Genomic DNA, 20,172 nt, shown 5'->3' with positions numbered 1-20,172 from the left:
TGAATTGTTGTTCCTGTCAGCGACGCTTCGCTTGTGCGGATCCCCATCCTCTGTGCTTAGAGTGTTTGGGTCCTGACCACCAGTGCGACTCGCGTTTTTATTGCGATTCCCTTTCAGTCCGGGCACTTCAACATCGGTTAGAATGGTGGGAGGAGGCGTTTCAGCGCACTCCTCCTACGCATTTTCAATCCTTCATCGACGAAAAGAAGAAACGCCCTGTAAGTACTTTACATTTTAGGGCACGCTGGCCAGGGGACTCCTACCCGGGGTCTTCCCGGTCTGGGAGGAGCGTCAAGGGCTCCGTTACCGGGGCTTGCCCTGAGGTGCCGTCTGGGCCTAAAAAGTGTACCACAGTTTTCTCTGAGGGTCTCCGTAAGGGGCCTGTTGACACCGGATCACAATCCGAGGCCCCTCCTGTGGGGGCTGTTTGTAGACCTAGCTCTACTGAGTCGTGGGGTACCGGAGCTCGCTCCGAGGCCTCCTTGCTTAGAGCTTCCCTCAAAAGTACCCGGGTGCACCCCGAGGCCTCGGCTGTGCTTGTTGATACCGAACGGAAGTTCGAGGCCCGGCGTGAAGAGGGTTTTACCGGACTTGGATCCGAGGTCCCTCGCTTTGAGGCTAAGGTGACCAACAGTTCTGAGAGGCCTGTAAAGGCCTTCTCAGTGAAAGGTGTTCCTCATCGTTCCCGCTCTTGCAGTGACTCCAGAACTGTTGAGGGGGCAAGGAGTGAGGTGTTGAATCGTAATCCCTCCTTTACCGGCAGTGCCGAGGGTCCTTCCAGAGAAGGCTAGTTTGGCTATTAGCATGTCGCAAAAACATCCTAGGCCACACAGTACCGGCTCGGCCGAGGTCCTTGTGTTAAGGCCAAAATGAAGACCCCTGACCCACCTGTGGGGACCCCTGACTCACTTCCACACGTGTCGCAGTTCTCCTCAGGTGGAGACAAAAGGGCGGGCGTTCCTGCTAAGACCACGGTGGCCATTTTGGATACATCCCGTACAACTACGCCATCGGCCTTAGGTGTAGGGGTTGGTTCTGTAGGTGAACATCGGTTTCCTCGTGCACGTCCGTTTTCGCCCAGTTTATGACTGGAACGCCCAGATGCCCCTTCCGCACAATGTCTCGCTGCCTGCGGTGTCGGCACCTTTTGATTTATGTGAGCACCTCTGGGGATGGGCCTTCTTGCCAACCCTCTCCCCAGCGTCCCTGGAATTACCCTCCTCATGAGAGGCCTCCTCAGGCCACTCCAAAGTCGTTGGCAGAGGACGGCTTCTTCTGCAAGTTTCAAAAACGTATGCGTTCCCACCCCATGAAGGAGTACTTTAAAGGTTTGTTCAGGGAGATATGCCCACCTGCGCCATTGGTTCCACCTGCGTCTCCAGTGGTTCCGCCAACGCCACCTTTGCCTGTGGGGTCTCCCCCTACTCTCCCACCCTTGCCTCCGTTGTCTCCAATGGACAAGGTTGTTGTGATGCCTGATGTTGTTCAGCCGGACCCTGATCTGTCGGATGACACGCCGGGCGATCAGGACAATGAAGACCAGCCCCGCTCTATCGGAGCCTTTCACAACCGGGTGCTGTACATGATGTGTGTTTTGGATGTTCCAGTGCCCGAAGCACCAACTCTGCAGGAGGGCGTGCTTTCGGGGGTGTTCACCTTGTCTCCTTTGGAGCGTACCGGCTTGTTCTTGCAGAAGGACATTTTGGCCAAGGTCCGTAGAGTCTGGGAGAGACCACACTCTGGACTGTTCGTCAGTATGAAAATTGACGCACGCTACTGGCTGCGTTCTTCTGAAGAGTTGGCCTTCGCTTCTTGTCCGCCCCCCTCCATCACGGTGGTGGCTGCGGCCACTTTGCAGTCCAGGTCTGTGGCATCCTCTTAGATGGCTTCTCAGGTCCTGGGCAAAGAGGATAAGCTTCTCTACTCCCTTCGGAGGAAAATGTTTCCTAACTCGGCTCTGCAATTGCGTCAGGCTAATGCAGAACCGGTGTTAGTGGGGGCGAATAGGAAAATGTGGAAAGGTCTGTCGGAGTTTGAGGAGTTCATCCCTGCTGAAAAGCTTGAGGACTTCAAGGCGGGATTGTGGGATGCCAGGGTCCTGGCTCAAGATCTGCTGGAGGCCGTGGCTCATCACGTTGACAATTCGGCCCGGGGCCTTATGCTTGGAGTGGATACCTCTCGGCAGGCTTGGATACACGGCACCAAATTCTCTAAGGAGGTGCAGGACAAGGTTTTGGACCTGCCGTTTGACAGCAAGGAGCTTTTTCATTCCTCAATGGATGTGGAACTGACCAAAACGAAGGATAGCACCCAGACCGCCAAGTCCTTGTCTGTCCTGGTAAAACCACCTTTTAGGACACAGAGACCGTTGTCACAGTCCCGGCTCTCCTCTGGTTTCAGGGGTTTTCTAGATCAGAAATCCTGCAGAGTTGATACCCATTCGGGAAATTCCCGCCAGAGACAGCAACAGAGTCGGTTTTTCTCCCGCTCCTCACCCTCCTCCTCAAGTTCAGGTGGTGCCGCCACCGAAAAACCAACCAAATGAGGATTCTCTGCGCTCGCATGAGACCCTGGTGGGAGGACGCATTGCGTCTCATTGGGAGGCATGGCAGACTATCACCAAGGACCGGTGGGTCTTGTCAGTCGCTCGGGGCGGGCTTCCGCTTCCTCTCTCCCCCTACCCCACCCATCAATTCTCCTTTCCACCAGTCGGAAACGATGGGAGGGCTTCTACTCCCGACTGTTTACAGTGCCCAAATCCAACCAGGCTGGCCTGCGCTCCATTCTAGACCTTTCCCAGTTCAATCTTTTCTTACCCCAAGAGAATTTCAAGATGATCACGCCTGGTCAGATAAAGTCCTCTTTGCAGCTGGGCGATTGGCTCAGCGTGGTGGCCCTTCAGGATGCATATATGCATATTCTGATCTGGAATCCACACCGGAGATACCTGCGTTTCTCTGTGGGAGAGGAGCATTTCCAGTTTAGAGTGCTTCCTTTTGGCCCCGGCTCAGCACCCCGTGTCTTTACGATCCATGTGTATCCGTATTTGGACGATTGGCTGTTACGCAGCCCTTGCCCGATGAAAGCCGCATGCAATCTTCAGTCTCTCCTCTAGCTCCTGTTTCACCTTGGGCTGTCGGTGAACTGGCGGAAATCTTCAATGACGGTCTCTCAGGACTTTCCTGGGTTTTCGCTGGAACACGATCGACTGCAGAGTTTACCTGACCGGGGTCAGAATGGCAGATCTGTTGGCCACGTGTCAGATGTTTGCGCAGTCGGAGAGCAGGTCGGCCTGGTGGTTCCAGAGACTTCTGGGCCTCATGGCCTTGTGCGTATTGGCTCTTCCTCTTGCCCGTCTCAAGATGAGGTGGACTCAGATGACTCTTCGGAGCACTTGGCGTCAGGCGGTGGATCCGGACTCCAAGATGATTTTGATTACCACTTCCATGAGGGCGGACCTGCTGTGGTGGTCGTCTCTCAGCAACCTGTCGGTGGGCGTGGCATTTCAAGACCCCGCCCCGATGGTGTTGGTCACGACGGACTCCTACCTTCTGGGGTGGGGTGCAACGTTGGATCTTCAGATCTCTGACCTTTGGTCGCCCCAAGACAAGCTCCTTCACATAAATCATCTGGAGCTTCTGGTGATTTTCCTAGCACTCAGGGCGTTCAGGCCGGTCATTGCCAACAGAGTGGTCAGTATCCGCACGGACAATGTGGTGTCAATGTGTTAATCAACAAACAGGGGGGCACCAAGTCTCCTCCTCTTGTGAACCTGGCCATCCAGATTTGGGAGTGGGTGGTCCGTCATGGTGTCTGGCTGGTAGCAGTACACCTCCTGGGCCAGCTGAATGTCGCGGCAGATGCCCTCAGTCGACGGACAATGGTCAGCTATGAGTGGGAACTGAAGGCGTGGAGATCCTTTCATGGATATCCCTGTGTTTGGGCACTCCGGAAGTGGACCTCTTCACAACATCGGCAAACAAGAAACTACCTCTGTATGCCTCCAGAAATGGTCTGGGAGCCTACTCTCTGGGGGATGCTCTCGAGATTCCTTGGCACAACATGAGGGCCTATGCTTTCCTGCCTCTGCCTCTGATTCATCGAACGATTTGCAAGCTGAAGAACCCAGTGAACTTTTCTCTTCTGATCATAGCCCTGTGGTGGCCGGCCAGGTTCTGGTTCTCAGAACTTCAGCACCTGTCAGTGTGTGCACCGATCAGGCTACCAGTGAGTCCCGATCTGCTTTATCAGAGAGATCGACAGCTGTGGCACCCCTCCCCACAAACGTTCAGCTTGGCGGCATGGTGCCTGAGTTCAGGTCTTTAGAGCATCTCAACCGGTCTGCTGATAATATGCAAATAATCCAGGCAGCCAGGAAACCTTTGAGGTCTCAGTATAAGAGCAAGTGGCTTTGGTTCTGTCACTGGTGCTTAGCCAGACAGCTGGACCCCAGGGTGGCTACGATTGACGCGGTGCTGTCCTTCGTGTCTCACCTAGCAGAGTCGGGCATTCATGTTCTATCTTGCAAAGCTTACCTTTCGGCGATAGCCGCCTACATATCCACGGGCCAGTGCTCTTATTCACTGTCAAATCCAGTGATTAGGAGACACTTTGCGGGTTTGACGCGTCTTTATCCTCCGGTTCGTAATCCGCACCCGACATGGGATCTGAATGTGGTCCTTACGGCGTTGTGCCATAAACCGTTCGAACCTATGGCCATGGTGGACCTTAAGCACCTTTCGTGGAAGGTGTCTTTTTTTGGTCGCTATTACTTCAGCAAGGCGCGTGAGCAAGCTCCAAGCTCTGTCGGTGGAGCATCCCTTCTTGGTTTTTTACAAGGATAAGGTGGTCCTACGGACAAATCCTTCTTTCCTGCCAAAGGTGGTCTCTGAATTCAATCTGAATCAGTCAATCTCCCTGCTGGTCTTCTTTCCAAACCCAGCTTCAGAAGTGGAAAGAATTCTGCATTGTTTGGCTGTTAGAAGGGCTTTTAAGTTCTATCTGGACAGAACATCTGAATTTAGGAGCTCTTCTCAACTGTTGGTGACCTTTGGTAATCCACACAGGCCTCTAAGGCGACCATCTCCAGATGGATCGCTGCCTGTATTACGGAGTCTTACACTGTCCAAGGTATGCAGCCTCCTAAAGGAATTCATGCGCACCTGGTGCGGGGCAAGGCAGCTGCAGTTGCCTTTCAGAAATATGTCCCCTGGGAGACCATCGAAAAAGCGGTTACATGGGCCTCCCCATCGGCGTTTTGTAAACATTTTCTAGACCTGAGCTCCAGATCTGACGCTCAGTTTGGCCAGGCTGTGTTGAAGAGCCTTTTTCAGTAAGGGGTTTTCCATCCACCCGTAGTTCCTGTGAGGAGTGCTTGGGAATCTCCCAGAAGTATGGAGGAAAGAGGATGGGACGTAGGAGTATAACCAGGTTACTCGCCGTAGTGACCGCCTTACTCCTAGTCCCTAGTCCCCTTTCCTCCATACTTCCACCTGCCGTCCCCTCTAATAAGGTTCATCTATTATTGCTTAAATGTCTCTGACCTGGCGATAGAAAAGGACTGATAGGCGATGCGCGGGGCAGAGCTAAGATGGACGGGGTTACAGCCGTGTGCAGTACCCCGTGTAAAAGAGAGGAAGGACTAACATTTTTGCTACATTTTCGATGCTTTTACAAAGTGCTCCGGTCCCATCCCACAGGACGGAGGAATGTCCCATAAGTATGGAGGAAAGGGGACTATGGACTAGAAGTAAGGTGGTCACTACGGTGAGTAACCTGTTTCATATTTAGCTCGCCTGCTTGATCGGCACTTGCGTGCCCTATTGCCATGCAGTTGTAGCTTGCGTATTATCCAGAGCGGAACTACATATCCCGCTATCCATTGCGGCGCGCAGCACTGTGACCACTTTGAGACTCATCACAGGCTTTAACTGGCCGGCATCAGTGCAAAGTGCTAACGCGAAGCCTGTTTATGGACTGGTATGGCTGTCTGCAGGGGAGGTTGCCGCTCAGAGGCCGTGATCGCCAAACTAGCTCTGACATATTGTTGCCCAGGTGAGTCTTGCTGTTTACTAGTGGTGATTGCTGTAGTAGCAATGAGAGGGCACATTTGAGGGGTCTGGTCATAAGGGCATTGAATAATAATGTGGGGGTCTTTACTTTGAGAACCCTAAGTAAAATCAGAAAATTAGGCATCTTTCGCCTTAATGAGGTGGTCCCCAATAGAAATAATTACACAGGCATTAAGGCTGCTTTCATTAATACCAGATCTGCATGTGCTCATTTAATTGAAGTGGGCAATTTGATTGAGGAGCATAGATTAGATGTTCTCTTTATTACTGAAACATGGTTTGTCGATGTCTCACAAGCTATAGTCCACGATTTAGTACCAGAGAACTTCCTGATACAACATATTGACCGCGTCTATAAACGTGGGGGTGGCAATGCTGTTATTTATAAGAACACACTGCGCATTTCCCATCTCAATATTCTTGAATGGGACTGTGATTCACAAGTGGGACAATTAACCTTTCAATTGTCACCAAACTCAGCTGTTCATATCGTGTTGGGATATAGACCCCCAGGATCTCACAGAGTTCTTAGATGGCCTGGATCTTTTTTTTAACTACTTCAGGCAGCAAATATCGAGAAATTCTATTATTGGGAGACCGGAATATCTGTCTAGATGATTTTTAAACACCCAGGCTCCGAAGAGCTTTGGGATATATTAGAAAATCATGGCCTACGCCCATTAGGAAATGCACCTACACATATTAAAGGCCATTGCTTGGATCTGTTTATGGTGAGAGGTAATCATACCTCTCTCATAGACAATTTGCTGGTACATTGGTCAGACCATTTTTTGCAGCCATTTTCTTTAGCGGCAACTCTGAGGAGTAACCAATGGCTCAAAGATGATTCTGATATACAAACACGTAAACGTAAAGATTTAGATAACATGTCCACATTAGAGGTCATGAAACTGCTAGCCTCAGTTGATATCACTTTACCCAGTGAAGATTATTTTATAGCTCGAACCGAGTGGATGAATGCTGTATGCACCAGGGTTGCACCTAGGAAGCCCATGAGAAGGAGGGCTTCTAAATCCTGGTTCACGCAGAATTTGATAACTTTACGCAGATTAGTTGCCTCTACCGAACGTTAATGGCAAAAACATCAATCTGATGAGAATATCGATGAAGCTAAAATGGCATTAATCAACTATAAAAAGAGGATTTTTTAAACCAAAGTTTTTGTTTTTTCATAATGAAACTAGGGAGGCAATCAATTGAGAGAACATTTTTCAATTATATCATCCTATGAGGAAGGACTCTTCTATTGCACCATCATTGGTAGAAGCTAATGCCTTTTTAATAGCTTTTTGATGAGAAAATCGAATGTATCGAGTAATATCATAGCTAAGGGTCAGATTCCAGCTTACATTCCACTGGAACAGTCCACTAATCAATCCCCTGGTGGACAGGGACAACTTAGGGGTGTCGAGACCCTGAAGCAGTTTGATTTTCGTCCTGTATCTGAGGACAATATATGTGCATTGGTCAAAGCCCTGAAACCCAACAATGGCTCGCTGTTTGCATTGCCTGCACTGGCAGCAAAGCGCATGGCTGAGAACAGTTCTCCTTTTATTACCACATTTGTTAATAAATCTCTAGACCAAGGGTCAGTGCCTCAAACATACCATATTAACACCATTACTAAAAAAATCTAATTTGGACCCTTTGGTTGTACAGAACTATCGAACTATTGCTGGACTCCCCTTCTCTGGGAAGGTTCTGGAAAAAGCGGTCACTCAACTCCAGGCTTTAGTGGAAGAAAAGTGACTTTTAGATCCCTTTTCAATCCGGGTTTCATCCAAAGTGTGGCACAGATACGGCTTTGTTGGTGGTTTATGAACAACTGTTTTAGGTGACTGACCAGGGTAAACTCACTCCTGGTAATGCTAGAGCTGTCAGCTGCCTTCGATACAGTTAACCATACCATTTTCCTGGATCTGTTGAGGTCGGTTGGCAGGGTATCGGAGCATGCCATTAGGTGGTTTAGCTCCTTCCTGGAGAAGCGCTGACAAGGTGTCAGATCAGACTTGGAGGCTTTACCTCCGATCCAATTAATGTGGGATGTGGCATTCCGCAGGGGTCTGCTCTGTCGCCGCTCTTTAATTTGTATCTTCAGCCCCTGATGGAGATTCTGAGACGTCATGGGATGAGGTATCAATCCTATGCAGATGACACTCAGATCTTCATCACAATCGGCAATGTTGAAGAAACTTTTGCTAGCATTAGTAAGTGCCTTCAGGAGATTAGTGAGTGGATGGCCTCTAATCAGCTTCAATTGAATGCCTCTAAAACAGAGTTTTTATTCTGCTTGGCCCTGAACATCTACTCACAGCTCTTAGAAAATAGCCAATTCCTAATATTTTGGGAGTACAAAAATCTACCTCTAAAGAACCTCGGCTGCATCTGGAAGTACAACCTGGGTTGTGAAAGTTGGTTTGGAGCTAAGGTGAAAGCAAGTTTCCACCCATTGAGACTCCTTTGCCAGGTTCTTCCTTACATCCCAGAAGATCACGCTCTGGTGGTGGGAGCTCCTACAAACGCCGGCCTGGACTATTGTTATAGTCTACTGATGGGCATTCCAAAAAAACAACTTAATAGGCTTCAGAAGGCCCAGAATGCGGCAGTTAGCCTGCTCTGCAGACTAAGCAAAACTGCCCATTTATCTTTCTCTCCTCGAGCATTCCATTGGCTGGTGGTAGAAGACTGCATTAAATTTAAGGTGGCATGTCTAGTGTTTAAATGTTTGAACAATTTGGCGCTGGATTGTCTGAAGGATAAGATTAGCCATTACCAGCCCTCTAGATGTCTACGCTCACAGAATTAATGTCTTTTGACTATCCCTCTGCCTACTTTTGTATCAAGGGGGGTACAGAAGATTTGCTGTTCTTGGTCCAAGGCTTTGGAACAGCATCCTCGGAGAAATTGGGATTCTTGATTCACTATCAGTTTCGCAAGGCCCTAAAACATTTCTGTTCAGATAAAATGTCTCTTTATGTCTGTTATGAATCCTGCTTAGTTCTGAGGATGGGTTCAATTTAGTCACGCAATCTCTTTGTGATCTTTCTGTTCTTTTGATGTCACCTGCACCATTATACGGTTTGGTCCGTTATGAGCGCGATATACATTTCTCAATCAAAAATCAATGTGGTCCCATAGGTTTCGACATTGGTCTTAACTATGGTGGTCTGTTCGTTCTGGAGTTTGATCCGTAGGAATGTCAGGGTCTTTGTTACTATAACTGAATGAATGGTGAGCAATGTCAGTTGCAAAGCACATTTCGTGAGGGGGAAATACTTTTCCCCCCAGATAATTATATAGCAAATGTTGTAGTCAAAAGTGACACTGAGGTCAAGAATATTTGTATGTTCTTTCCCAGGGTCGGTTGGCATGAATGTATCTTCATATGCTTACAGCTGAAAATTACTCACCAAATGTAATGCCCTCGATATTATTTTTTTCTCTGACTCTACATGCCAAGAGCTCCAGTTCGGTTACAAAAAGCTGGCGTGACAGAGCGACAACCTTTGGTGCTTCAACCTGGCATTTCGATGTTTACTGAGTGTTCCTTGGTAGGGGCCTTTAATGCATTCGGTATGTTGCTGAAGCCCAATACTTTCAATGTCCATATTAGATGTGGCCATTCTTCCCCGTCGATGTCCTTCTCGGCATTGATGGGAAACCAAGGGGGCATTACAGGAGGGGTGTGTTTATTACTTATAATTTGCCCCAGTCTGCTTGCATGGTTAGTGGGTTATCTGAGGTTGAGGAATTCCACTTGGTCTGGTTGTGTGATGTCCAAAATGTGTTCTTGCAGTCAATCAGTAATTATTTTGGTCAAGATTTTTAGATCAATGTTCTGGTGGTAAATTGAGTGGTAGCTTCCACATTCCCAAGGGAGTTTTCCTGCTCTAGAAATTACAACCACGGATTCTAGAACTGCCAGTAGCTGTGGTAGCAGCTTGAAAGCTCAGCTCCTGCCTCCCCGAAGATCTGTGATATAAATAAGGAATATGGCAGATTCACTTGAAATAGATGAACCCTCCTCATCTCGAGGATACAGAAGTTCCCGAAGGAAACTCTCAACCATGAAAGGGTTGGAGAAGAAAAGTTGGAAAAACTAAATGCAAATTCCTACTACCTGTGCTGAGGGGCAAACCACAGACGATTACATTATGGACAATTTGGATGGGGTAGTATTGTCCATAGGAAAGATTAAAGACAGTACTTGAGATGATAAAAATACCATGCCTTAATCAAGAAACACACTGAAGATCTGGAAAACAGAGTGTCTGGCACAGAAGATCAGATTCAAATGTTAAAAAGAAAGATGGCAAATGTAACTTTTTGCATTCTGCACATAATAAAATAGCAGAGCAAGAAAATTATTCAGGAAGGTCCAATATCAGGATTACAGGATTTCCAGGGGATAAAGAAAAAGTTTGCCCCTTGGATATTTTACTAAACACCTTACCTAAACTGTTGGACCTCGCTCCTGGAAAACTGCTAGAGATTGAAAGGGCAAGCGCTGCACATTGGCCCCATAACCAAATGCAGGTCAACCCCCTTGAGCTTTAATAGTCAAAGTGATGAGATTTCCAGTAAAAGAGATGTTGATGAAGAAGACTAAAGACCTAGGAGAAATAAAATGGGGTGAAAATGGCAGTGTTTTTCAGGGATTATGGCAAGGAGATTGTGTCCCAAAGGAAAATGTTCACCGAAGCAAAACAGACGGCTAAGAGTAAAAACCTCTCATATTATATGGTATACCCTGCCATTCTAAATGTGATTGTTTATGGAGTAACCCATTCATTTGCAGAACATAGTAAATCCAAGCAATTCTTGGAAGCTGTAAAACCCCTGGTAATCCGAGACATGGAAAGCTGAGTAGACGCAACAGAAGAAAATGAAAATGAGTGATAAAAAGGATCTTCAATGTGCATTATTATGGCTAATTAACCTTTTGTTTTCTCAATCATTGTTTATTAATTTTAAGCAGTTGACTGTGCGCTTAAAATGGCACCTTGGACCCGCATCTGGCTTTGAACCACAACAATAACAGAGGGGATCCGCAATGTGGTCCTTTCCTCTGATAACCGTATGGGTCTTGCAAGATGTAACGTAACGTCTCTGGTTATGTTGACATGACCCTCTGACGGGAGGCTACAGAGCGGCTGATGCTCTGCAGTGTAGCGGCAACGAGTATCCGAAGTGGTGGTTACGGTGCATGACTCTGCTTCAACACTGATTAACTAACATGGTGAAGAGTGCTTTGCTCACTGTCTAGGTGTTTAGTCCATGTCCGATTTAAATCGTGTACATGATTCCGTTAGACTAATTCACAGGTATTGTTGCTGACAAATATGACCCAAAAAATATAAATGTTTGAGTGTTCCTGCATCCTGAATTTCTGTCCGGTATAAACTGTTATGAATTACCGGAGCACAGCAGTCCTGTTCATATTATTTGGGTCTCTGCTTTTAGATCTCAGCTTCAGAAATATGCACTAGTAGTTAAATGACATTGCCTCCCAAGATGTTGCTGTCTGTACTGCAGCTCTAGATGTCACGCCCCAGTTCAAATATCGCCACCCTCCTCGGCACCCACGCCCCATTCAATCAAGTGGTGTCTGTGGGCAATCACGCTGCTTACACGTCTTTTAAACAGCTGAAAAAACAGGCTATGCACTTCACGTTTTACATGATTTTATAGTTCCTTGAGGCAGATGTTTTTTTAGGGTGACAGAAATAGGTCAGTTCTCCTTTTCAAAGAGCAAGCATGAAAGACCACCACATCGTTTTTTAAGTGGGTCATTTTACAAATCCTGGCAGTGTGCTACTGTTAAATTGGTATTCAAATGAGCAAATCAATGTACATTCCTCAATTGTACCACGTGTCCACAACTGCTTCTGCATACAGCTAGGTGAACACCTTACAAATCCAAAATCAAGCTCTAACTTGCTTGAAAGTTCCATCTTTTTAATGATCTTTGGGGCGGGTTGGGGGGGTACCTACCAACCCCCTATAGTATTTGTATAGAAGTAAAAGGAAGCCAAAAACACAGCAAAATGATATGTCTACCATATTTAGCCCCCGGCCTCCCCCCCCCCCGCCCCCACACGCCTCCTGCAATAACACGGTGTTCCCCTCCCCCACCCCTCCATTTCGACGACCGATTCTAACGATAAGTAATGTCAATGTTAGCGCTTGAGATCATGTCGGATTTCCTTGTCAATGTACTGTAGGTAAATGTTAGATTCTGTGTTGTGCGCCACTTGTCCTCTGTTTACGTGGCCCTGTGTGACGCTGAGGGCAATCTTGCATGATAGCCGATCAACGAGCTGAACTGTGGCACGTGTGTCGTGATTGTCTGGTCGTGGCTACCTACAGATTTTAAACAGGCATTCTTTTTTTTTTCTTTTCCACATACGCGTTCTGCTTGAATGTGCTGTTTTCGAAGGTCTGGTATGACGCTGTTTGGTGACACTGGCTTTTATGTGTGAATGCCCCTCTGCCCCAAAAGGTAAATGAGGTAGGAAAGTGATTCTGTGTAGTGCCAGAGACCTGCTCGCTGAATATTGCCAGTCTGGGTAGTACGCAAGAGGTAAAGATGTGTGATATTCTCTGAGAATGTTTGGAGACCACAAGTGGTTAGTCTGGGTCCTCTTAAAAGTCGGCACCTTACTCTCTGGTATGATTATGAGCAATGGTGGGGAGCTGTAAGATGCATGGGTAAATGTGGGTTACTCCTTCGTATGGTGGTGACCCAATGCAATATGATGGTGGCAGCCTTTGAGGCCAGTACAGATGGTGTGTGTAGTGTGTCATCCTTAATATATATAATTTCAGTAAAAGCAAGGAGACAGTTACCAGTGAAACAATTTAACGCGACAATACCTATTAACTTCAGAAGGTGTTGCAAATAACGAGGACCTTAAAACTGCCATGGCCCCCCGCCCCCCAGTGCCAAGGCCTTTTTTGGTGTTCTCGGTATTTCGCCATTCAATGCCTTCTAACGTTTTCTCCTTCATCGAGTCCCCGAATTGATGTCATTTCTGAGCCATCTGTGATATCATGGATGGGGGCCAAGTTAAGGCTGTCCCCCTTCCAACACCTGCCAGCATCCTGAATGTCACTGTTGTATGTGGCTCCCACCAGAAGCAGTGACCAATAATTACTTGTTACAGAATGCTGTGTTCCCCCAACTGCAACACCACACTTGTGAGATTTCATAGCAGTCTTCTCGGGTGTAACGTCCTAGCATTGTGTGTGCCTCTCCCAGGCTTAGTCATCCGAGGGAAGCCGAAAAGGTCGAGCGGTAGAAACACCTGATCCACACACTGCAGCAGACAGACCTCTAGCTGCTGAAAGTGACGCCAAACTGGACGGCCTCAAGTCTTTTCATTTGTAAGCATTATATTTGTCCTCCCATGTGGGAAGAACGGGCACTGCCAAGGCCAACAGTTTTGGCCCTTTTTATAGGCATTAGCCAAGGACATTTGCCAGGCACTGCCATCCTATGCCCTAGCAGTCGCACCGTTCTCTAGCTACTGCCATCTTATGGCCAGGTAGAAGAACCATTCTGACAGTGCCTGGCAAATGTCACCCCATGCCTATGCAAACAACAACAGATGCTTATGGCATTAAACATTTACATGTCAAATGAAAAGTAACGAGATTCATTTTTTCGAGGAAAATAAGAAAATGAAAGCTAAATAGGCATGAACATTTTGGTGCGATTTATAATCTTTTTGAGAAATGCCTACCGAAATGCGAACAGGTGGCGCTATTCTGTGTTTATGAATGTCCACGAAAATGCCACCGTTTTTGCCGGCTGAGGTAGAGTTAGCCCCAGCGAGTGTTGATGGGGATTCCCGCTAGCACTAGCATGTCGCAGTGGTCGATAAGTGGGGCGATACGATGAAGTATGCACAGGGTATTATTGTGGTTGCTAAAAGTTACTGATGTTTGCTACTCCTTTTTTTTTTTTCTCTCTGTTCAGCTTTAGTTTCAGAAGAAATCATTTAAGTTGTAGAATTTGTATCTGTGCCACTGGACAGCAAGAGCTGATGTGTTGGTGGCTTATCACTGCACTGTAAAGACCACATTCACATGTTCTGATGTTCTGTTTTCGTATAATGTTCTTAATGTCTTCATTTTTTTTAAAAAAGGATTTAGTGATGCGCCTTTGCCGTATGAAGTGGGAAAGGAAGGATTTTTTTCCACCGAAGGGAAGCGATTATACTTTGACACCCACGCCTTAGTCTGTCTACTGGAAGAAAAAGGTAATTTCCCTTTGAAACTTTCAAATAAGCGGAACAACTTCAACAGGACTGTTCTTCCCACTCACCACTCAGTTTGCATTGTGACAGGTTAGGTAAAGCATTACAGATTTGTTGCACTAGTCATTGTGTTTTTTTGTTGTTGCATGTTTTTATTTATTTAGCTTACAATCTAATTGAGAGCAAATCATCATTACTATTATTATACATTTTTTTTTATACTGCACCAGCTCATCACCCTAGTAGTTTCAAAGTCTCAGTTGAGGTGCATTCAAGTCCCACCCAGGGACAGCAGGACCTTCATCTGCTAAGGTTAAATTGACCGGAAGATGGTGTGATATCAGAAAAGAGAATTGGGTTTAAAGTTGGAAAACCTAATGGGCCTCATTACACCAATTATAGTGTTATGATGGACTAAGCAAGGGCCGTTATCATGGCATTCGTCCCAAGGCAATCATTTGGGGATGGGTCATTTTCCCAAGGGATAATGACTCCCTTCTGAGTTCTATAAGTCTATTGGCATTTATTTAGTGGCAAAAGCAATATAGGTTTTGGAGTTGTGGAAATGTAGTAAAAAAAAAAAAAATCAGTGAATGGCGAGTAAAGTAAATGGACAAAGCTTGTACGTAACACGAGCGTGGCTTTATTTTGGAGTATTTCAATAAAAGGTTGTTGTTACAAGGTGAACCTTTTTATTGTAAGTTTAGTTGAACTGAACAAGCTTGAACATGAGAATCCATTAGGTGTAAAGTAAAAGCAAACGGTTTTGTAAAGTGAACGTTTCATATCATTAGTAATTGACTGCATTCTGACGTTCTAATTAGCTGAGAAGATCCCCATAATGCCAATACTAATTCAAGAAGCAGGGAATAGCGCTTGGCCGTTAAATCCATTTGGATGCGTTGCTACTGGTGGAGTCTGTTCTGGTGGTCATTTTTCTGATTTAAAAAAAATAATAATAATAATCTGAATTAGGTGGCTAAACACATAAACGCCTGTAGTCACTAAATAACGAGGTAATGTTATGTCATGGTAGACTGTATTATTGACTACAAAAACACATTTTTACTCCTGGCAGTATTCAGCTGCTGAAATTGCAGTCAAATGTGTCGAGTTAGTATTTCTTGCGAAAAGTTACTACTGCAGCCATCATTTTATGGGCTCAAACCCACTTCAAAACAGTTCAGTTCTTTAGGCATGGACCAAGAATTGGTCATTTGGTGAAGGTCGCCTGATTTCATTAATAAGGCAGAAACTTGCCTCAAAGACTCGAGCACTCCTTTCCCATGTTGATCCTTTCCATCATTGCAATGCTCGAATGCACAAACTGTCACCTGGTTAGATTGCTGTCAGTGAGGCCGCGGTAGAGGCATCCCTCTCGTTGCAGGCAGGACCTTGGATTGACTGATTCAGAAGGGAGTACCTATTGACATAGCCTACTTAATTTTGGAAGGACACAATGCTATGAATTAAGTCCATCTCGTCAGAAGATAAAGACTGCTTTTGCTTTTGCTTTTCCCATTGGATGGTTCCCCTGCTGGGGCACTTTATAGTTTTTTGGTTAAACTCTTCCATGCTGCTCTAGATTGGAAGCGGCACCTATAGAGCTCCTCTAAAAGGGTAATATATAGGATAACATCGTTATATAATTGATGAGCCTCACATCCTCGTGTATTATTATTGCACTGATTTTAAAATATATATTGAACAATTCTATTCGGTGCCTCAGTAAGCTTTGTATGCTTAGACTGATCTTCTCTTTAAAGGATATAACCACCTCTTCGCATGTGTTTCCTACCATTTTAAGTATCCCTGAGCTGCAAGGAAGGTACTGTTGAGATGTATGGCTACAAACTTCAGTTTTTCAGTTTTGATTCTCCATGGATTTTCTTCCAGGACCGGGCCATCGCATAGCACCATTCTCTCTCATCCAAACTGTCTTCTGTGAGACTGCAACAACGATCATTTCCAATTATGCACTTCATGTCATCGCAGTTTATAATTGATTTCTTCAAAGAGCTCTTGCAGGAACTGACCTCTGCCCCAACACCATTCAAACAATCCATATTGGCCTTGCCTGTGAATGATGAAGATGCATCTGGCCAGCCCTAATGGGTATTTGTAAACACATTGTGTATAGGCGCATTATAAATACCCGATACATAAAAATAAAGTTTTGGCTTACTGCCACAGATTCTTCTTCTTATGAAATAGCTGCAGACGAAGACTGGATATGGGAATCCATCCATGACCAGCTTTCTTCTGTTTCCTGGGAAGATGCATTTAAACATTCAGAATGGAGCAAGTCATCTACAAAAGAGGTCTGCGTTGGTACCAAAAGATGCATTTTCTTTTGAGGTTGAGAATCTTAAGTGTCTTTAGAGTTCTAACAGTTTAGCCTCTTCTATAGTGACTGTGATAAAGAGAGCTAGCAACTGTAGCGCTGTTCCTTGCACTCACCCACTCAGTCATGTGTTGGTTTGGTGCTAATCAACATGAATACCTTGGAATTCGCCTCAGAGGCCTTATGTTTCCATCCTCTAGTCCCCCACACAAGAAGAGGAAGTTAATGAACGATTGAACAAAAATTGCTCCCAAAATATGACTCGGTTTGACGCAAGCCCTAAGGCGATCAGTCTCTAAACAGATGCAGTGTGCATGTCAAGGTCTTTCCTTGGCCAAATGAGTATGCAAGCAAAAGGCATGTCCCTGGGCACAACCTTGCTCCACCGTCTTCACAATTGCGGCATTACCACCTTATGCCCAATTCATGACTAGGTGGTGACATCCTAATCTTTTTAGGTCCCTTAAATGAAACCTTTTTACCCCTATCCCCGGAAACCCCCGTTCCCGAACTGTTTACTTGCGTGGTTCTGTCATCCTTTTTGGCTTTACCGGCCAACTGGTCAGATTGACCAAAATGGCAAGAAAGAAAGAATATCTGCCTCTTCCATTCCCATGCCAGGAACAAATATGACTGTGCCCCTGCATTGACCGGAGAGTGGCCACTGGGCGTAGGCAGGGGGAGGAGTTTCCTTGTTAGTAGAGCTTGGAGACAAAACTGTGTTCTGCTCTGGTATTACTTCAAAATACAGGTGCCTAAGTGTCTTACTTTTGCATATGTTTTACGCAAGGAGGAAATGGAATTCCCCAAAATATGAAACTTCAGAATTGTGATAATCTGAATACAACATTTGATCTATAACTTGGCTTGGTCAAGTATATCACGCCTTCTAATACGTAACACAAATGACATATTTCGCACCTAGTGTTTCCTTATATGGTAAAGTATTCTACACATCCCAGTGTACATCTTTTATGCAATTTAACATTTTATACAATTTCACATGTATTCTCTTGTCCTTTTTTCTTTTGGTTTAGACCAGTTTCAGTGGGTTTTTGTCAGCGGCCGGCCCCTAACATGCCACCCCATCTTACTCAGGACCTACAATGCTAACTATTCAATCTACCAATCGTGATGTGATTTTGACTATTGCGAAAACTCAATCTATACCATGTAAAGAAAACCACATGTTCCCACTCCTGATGACTGAAGTAAATGTGAGTCCATACTGTGACTCGTCTCATATCACTTATTGCAACATTTTTCAGTCGATGGATGCTAATGAACATATTCCATTAGACTGATGACTGTTTGTAGATTACCACTGCCCAGGTAATTAACACGTCTAGGCTACACATTCCATGCAGGCATTGCCACAGCATCCAGTCCTTGCTGTGTTCCCTGACTCTTTTAAGGTTAAGGGTCGTGAGGAACGGGCACAATTGGACTTGTGGATTCACATTCAACTGGGGCTCTAATCACGGCTCCTCCGTTTTCTTCTTTATCCACCTAAAAGTGAATGATCTGTTTCCAAAGGCGACTAGAAACGCATGTTTGGATCCATTCTTAGTCGATCAAGCTTAATTTCCTATGTGGATCAACATAACAGAACCAACTGGCCGAGTGACCAGTGCCTTTGTTGATTTCCCGATTCCAGGAAGAGTGTGTTTATTTTAAATCTAAGATTGAACGTTTCCCTGCGGGATGCTTATTTCTTTCGAAATGATTTACAAATACTTCCAATAGTGCCTGTTCTGTCCCCCCTTGAAAGAAAATGATAAACTTGTCCATTGTACTCTCAAGCGAGAAAATAAATATATTTTGGATCTGCTTATTCAAAATGGGGTTTTAAATTTAAAAGATGCTATTGTATTCTTTTAAACTGTGCAATATGCCCAGTTTTGTTTTGGCAATAGCGCATGTTCTAGAATGCATCTGCTATATTAGAATACATTTTTTAAAACCTTTAGGTACACTCAACAGACTTCTTTTGTACATGTATAACTTCCTTGTCTGTGCATTTTTATGTAAGTTGTATATTCTACTGACTTCAGGATGTGTATGGATATTTCTTTTGGTGTGTGTGTGTACATGTTTTTAGAAATGTATTTCTGAATAAAGCTAAATCTAAACTAGAAGATTTCCCCCCCCTCGTTTCATCTAGACCCCCCATCCGTCAGGAACCATCTGGCTGGAGATGGGAGTGGGTCGGAGGGGGGGGGGGACACAGACTTGGTCCTGTAATAAGAGCTTTGTGTAGGTTTGTACATTTTTCTGGTAGATGTGTATAATTGGGTCTTCACACTCTCCTGGACTGTCCTCTATTCATCCTCTGCTTTTTTTTCCCGCCACCCTCTGTGGTGCTGCCAAGACTCTGACCATGGCAAAAGTGTCCTTTTTGAAGCGTGGGAAATAACTCCGTAAGTGTATGATTTTTATGGATTGATCTTGTTTAGGGATAGAAACGTATGCAGTTATTCTTGGACGTGCACCGTTGTACCGAAAAGCCAAGCCGTTCAGAAGCGTACTGTGAATATATAGTGGCAGAAACACTTTGAATTATTGTTTCCTCAAAGGGATCACAAGTATAACTAAATGACTACATGACTGAGGTTAGTTAGTGGCACATAATAGACCGCATTGTTTAGAAGAAGGGGTTGGTTTAGCTGGTAAAAGACCCCATGAGAAATACATGGATTAAATGTGGGCCAACTCTGTTACTTCCTCCACTGGTGTTCCCGGTTATGGGGAATGTCCATAATGGAGGAGTGATAAAATGGCAGTTCTGACCAATACAATTCTCTTATCCTGGAAAGGGAGAATTTTTCTAAGGGTCTGTAATTGAAATAAACATACACTGCCTACATCCTAAACCAGAGCTTCAAAGTATTGTCCATACTCAATACTATAAAAACAGGAAGGAAGCTGCCTCCTAGATTAGCCAGCAAGAGGTGTCCCAACAGTTCACTCTTCCTGCTGCCATTATATCAATATCAATTATTTTCTGAGTTTATTTGGAAGCCATGAGAATCCATCTGTTTACAGACATCTTGTGCAGTAGGCCCAAATGATTCGCATTTCCATTTACTCATGCTGGCAATTACGCAGATAGTGGCTCGGGATTGTGAATGGGCATCAGAGATGTTGCTCCCTTTCTGCCCAGTTTGGTGTTATGCATCTGTACCAAGGCTATTGTAGCGTTTTCAGCAGCAGTTTATTTTGTATTTTTATTGCTTGCACTGCAAGCCTAGCTTTAGAGCAGCAGAGCGCTTTACAGTGGTACGGTTCGAGCATTGGGCTTGGCATTATATACAGTAGCACATCCTGTTGGTGGAAGGTGTTACTCACCGATCCGGTGAATGGAGGAGATGAGGAGAGATGGGTCTTATACAACCTGGGCCTCCTGTCAAAGGTTAACTGTTTTCTATGAAATGCCCCTTTGCTGAACTGAGAACAGACAAATGGAGCGATCACT

At 45.4% G+C, this 20,172-nt stretch overlaps 1 protein-coding gene across 2 annotated transcripts in view; it reads left to right on the top strand.

Moving 5' to 3' along the window:
• MCUR1 (mitochondrial calcium uniporter regulator 1) overlaps positions 1 to 20,172 on the top strand; it is a 595,058-nt gene that overhangs the window by 77,128 nt on the left and 497,758 nt on the right. For both annotated transcript variants that reach the window (XM_069613550.1, XM_069613549.1), the window contains exon 2: positions 14,243 to 14,356. In XM_069613550.1, coding sequence (XP_069469651.1) covers positions 14,243 to 14,356 — 114 coding nt within the window. The remainder of the gene's footprint in view (positions 1 to 14,242; positions 14,357 to 20,172) is intronic.

This window comes from Ambystoma mexicanum, chromosome 5p (assembly GCF_040938575.1).
Source record: "Ambystoma mexicanum isolate Mex_15411 chromosome 5p, UKY_AmexF1_1, whole genome shotgun sequence".
NCBI lineage: Eukaryota > Metazoa > Chordata > Amphibia > Caudata > Ambystomatidae > Ambystoma > Ambystoma mexicanum.
The sequence above is the reverse complement of the archived record's forward strand: the minus strand, read 5'-3'. Positions and strand labels throughout refer to the sequence as shown.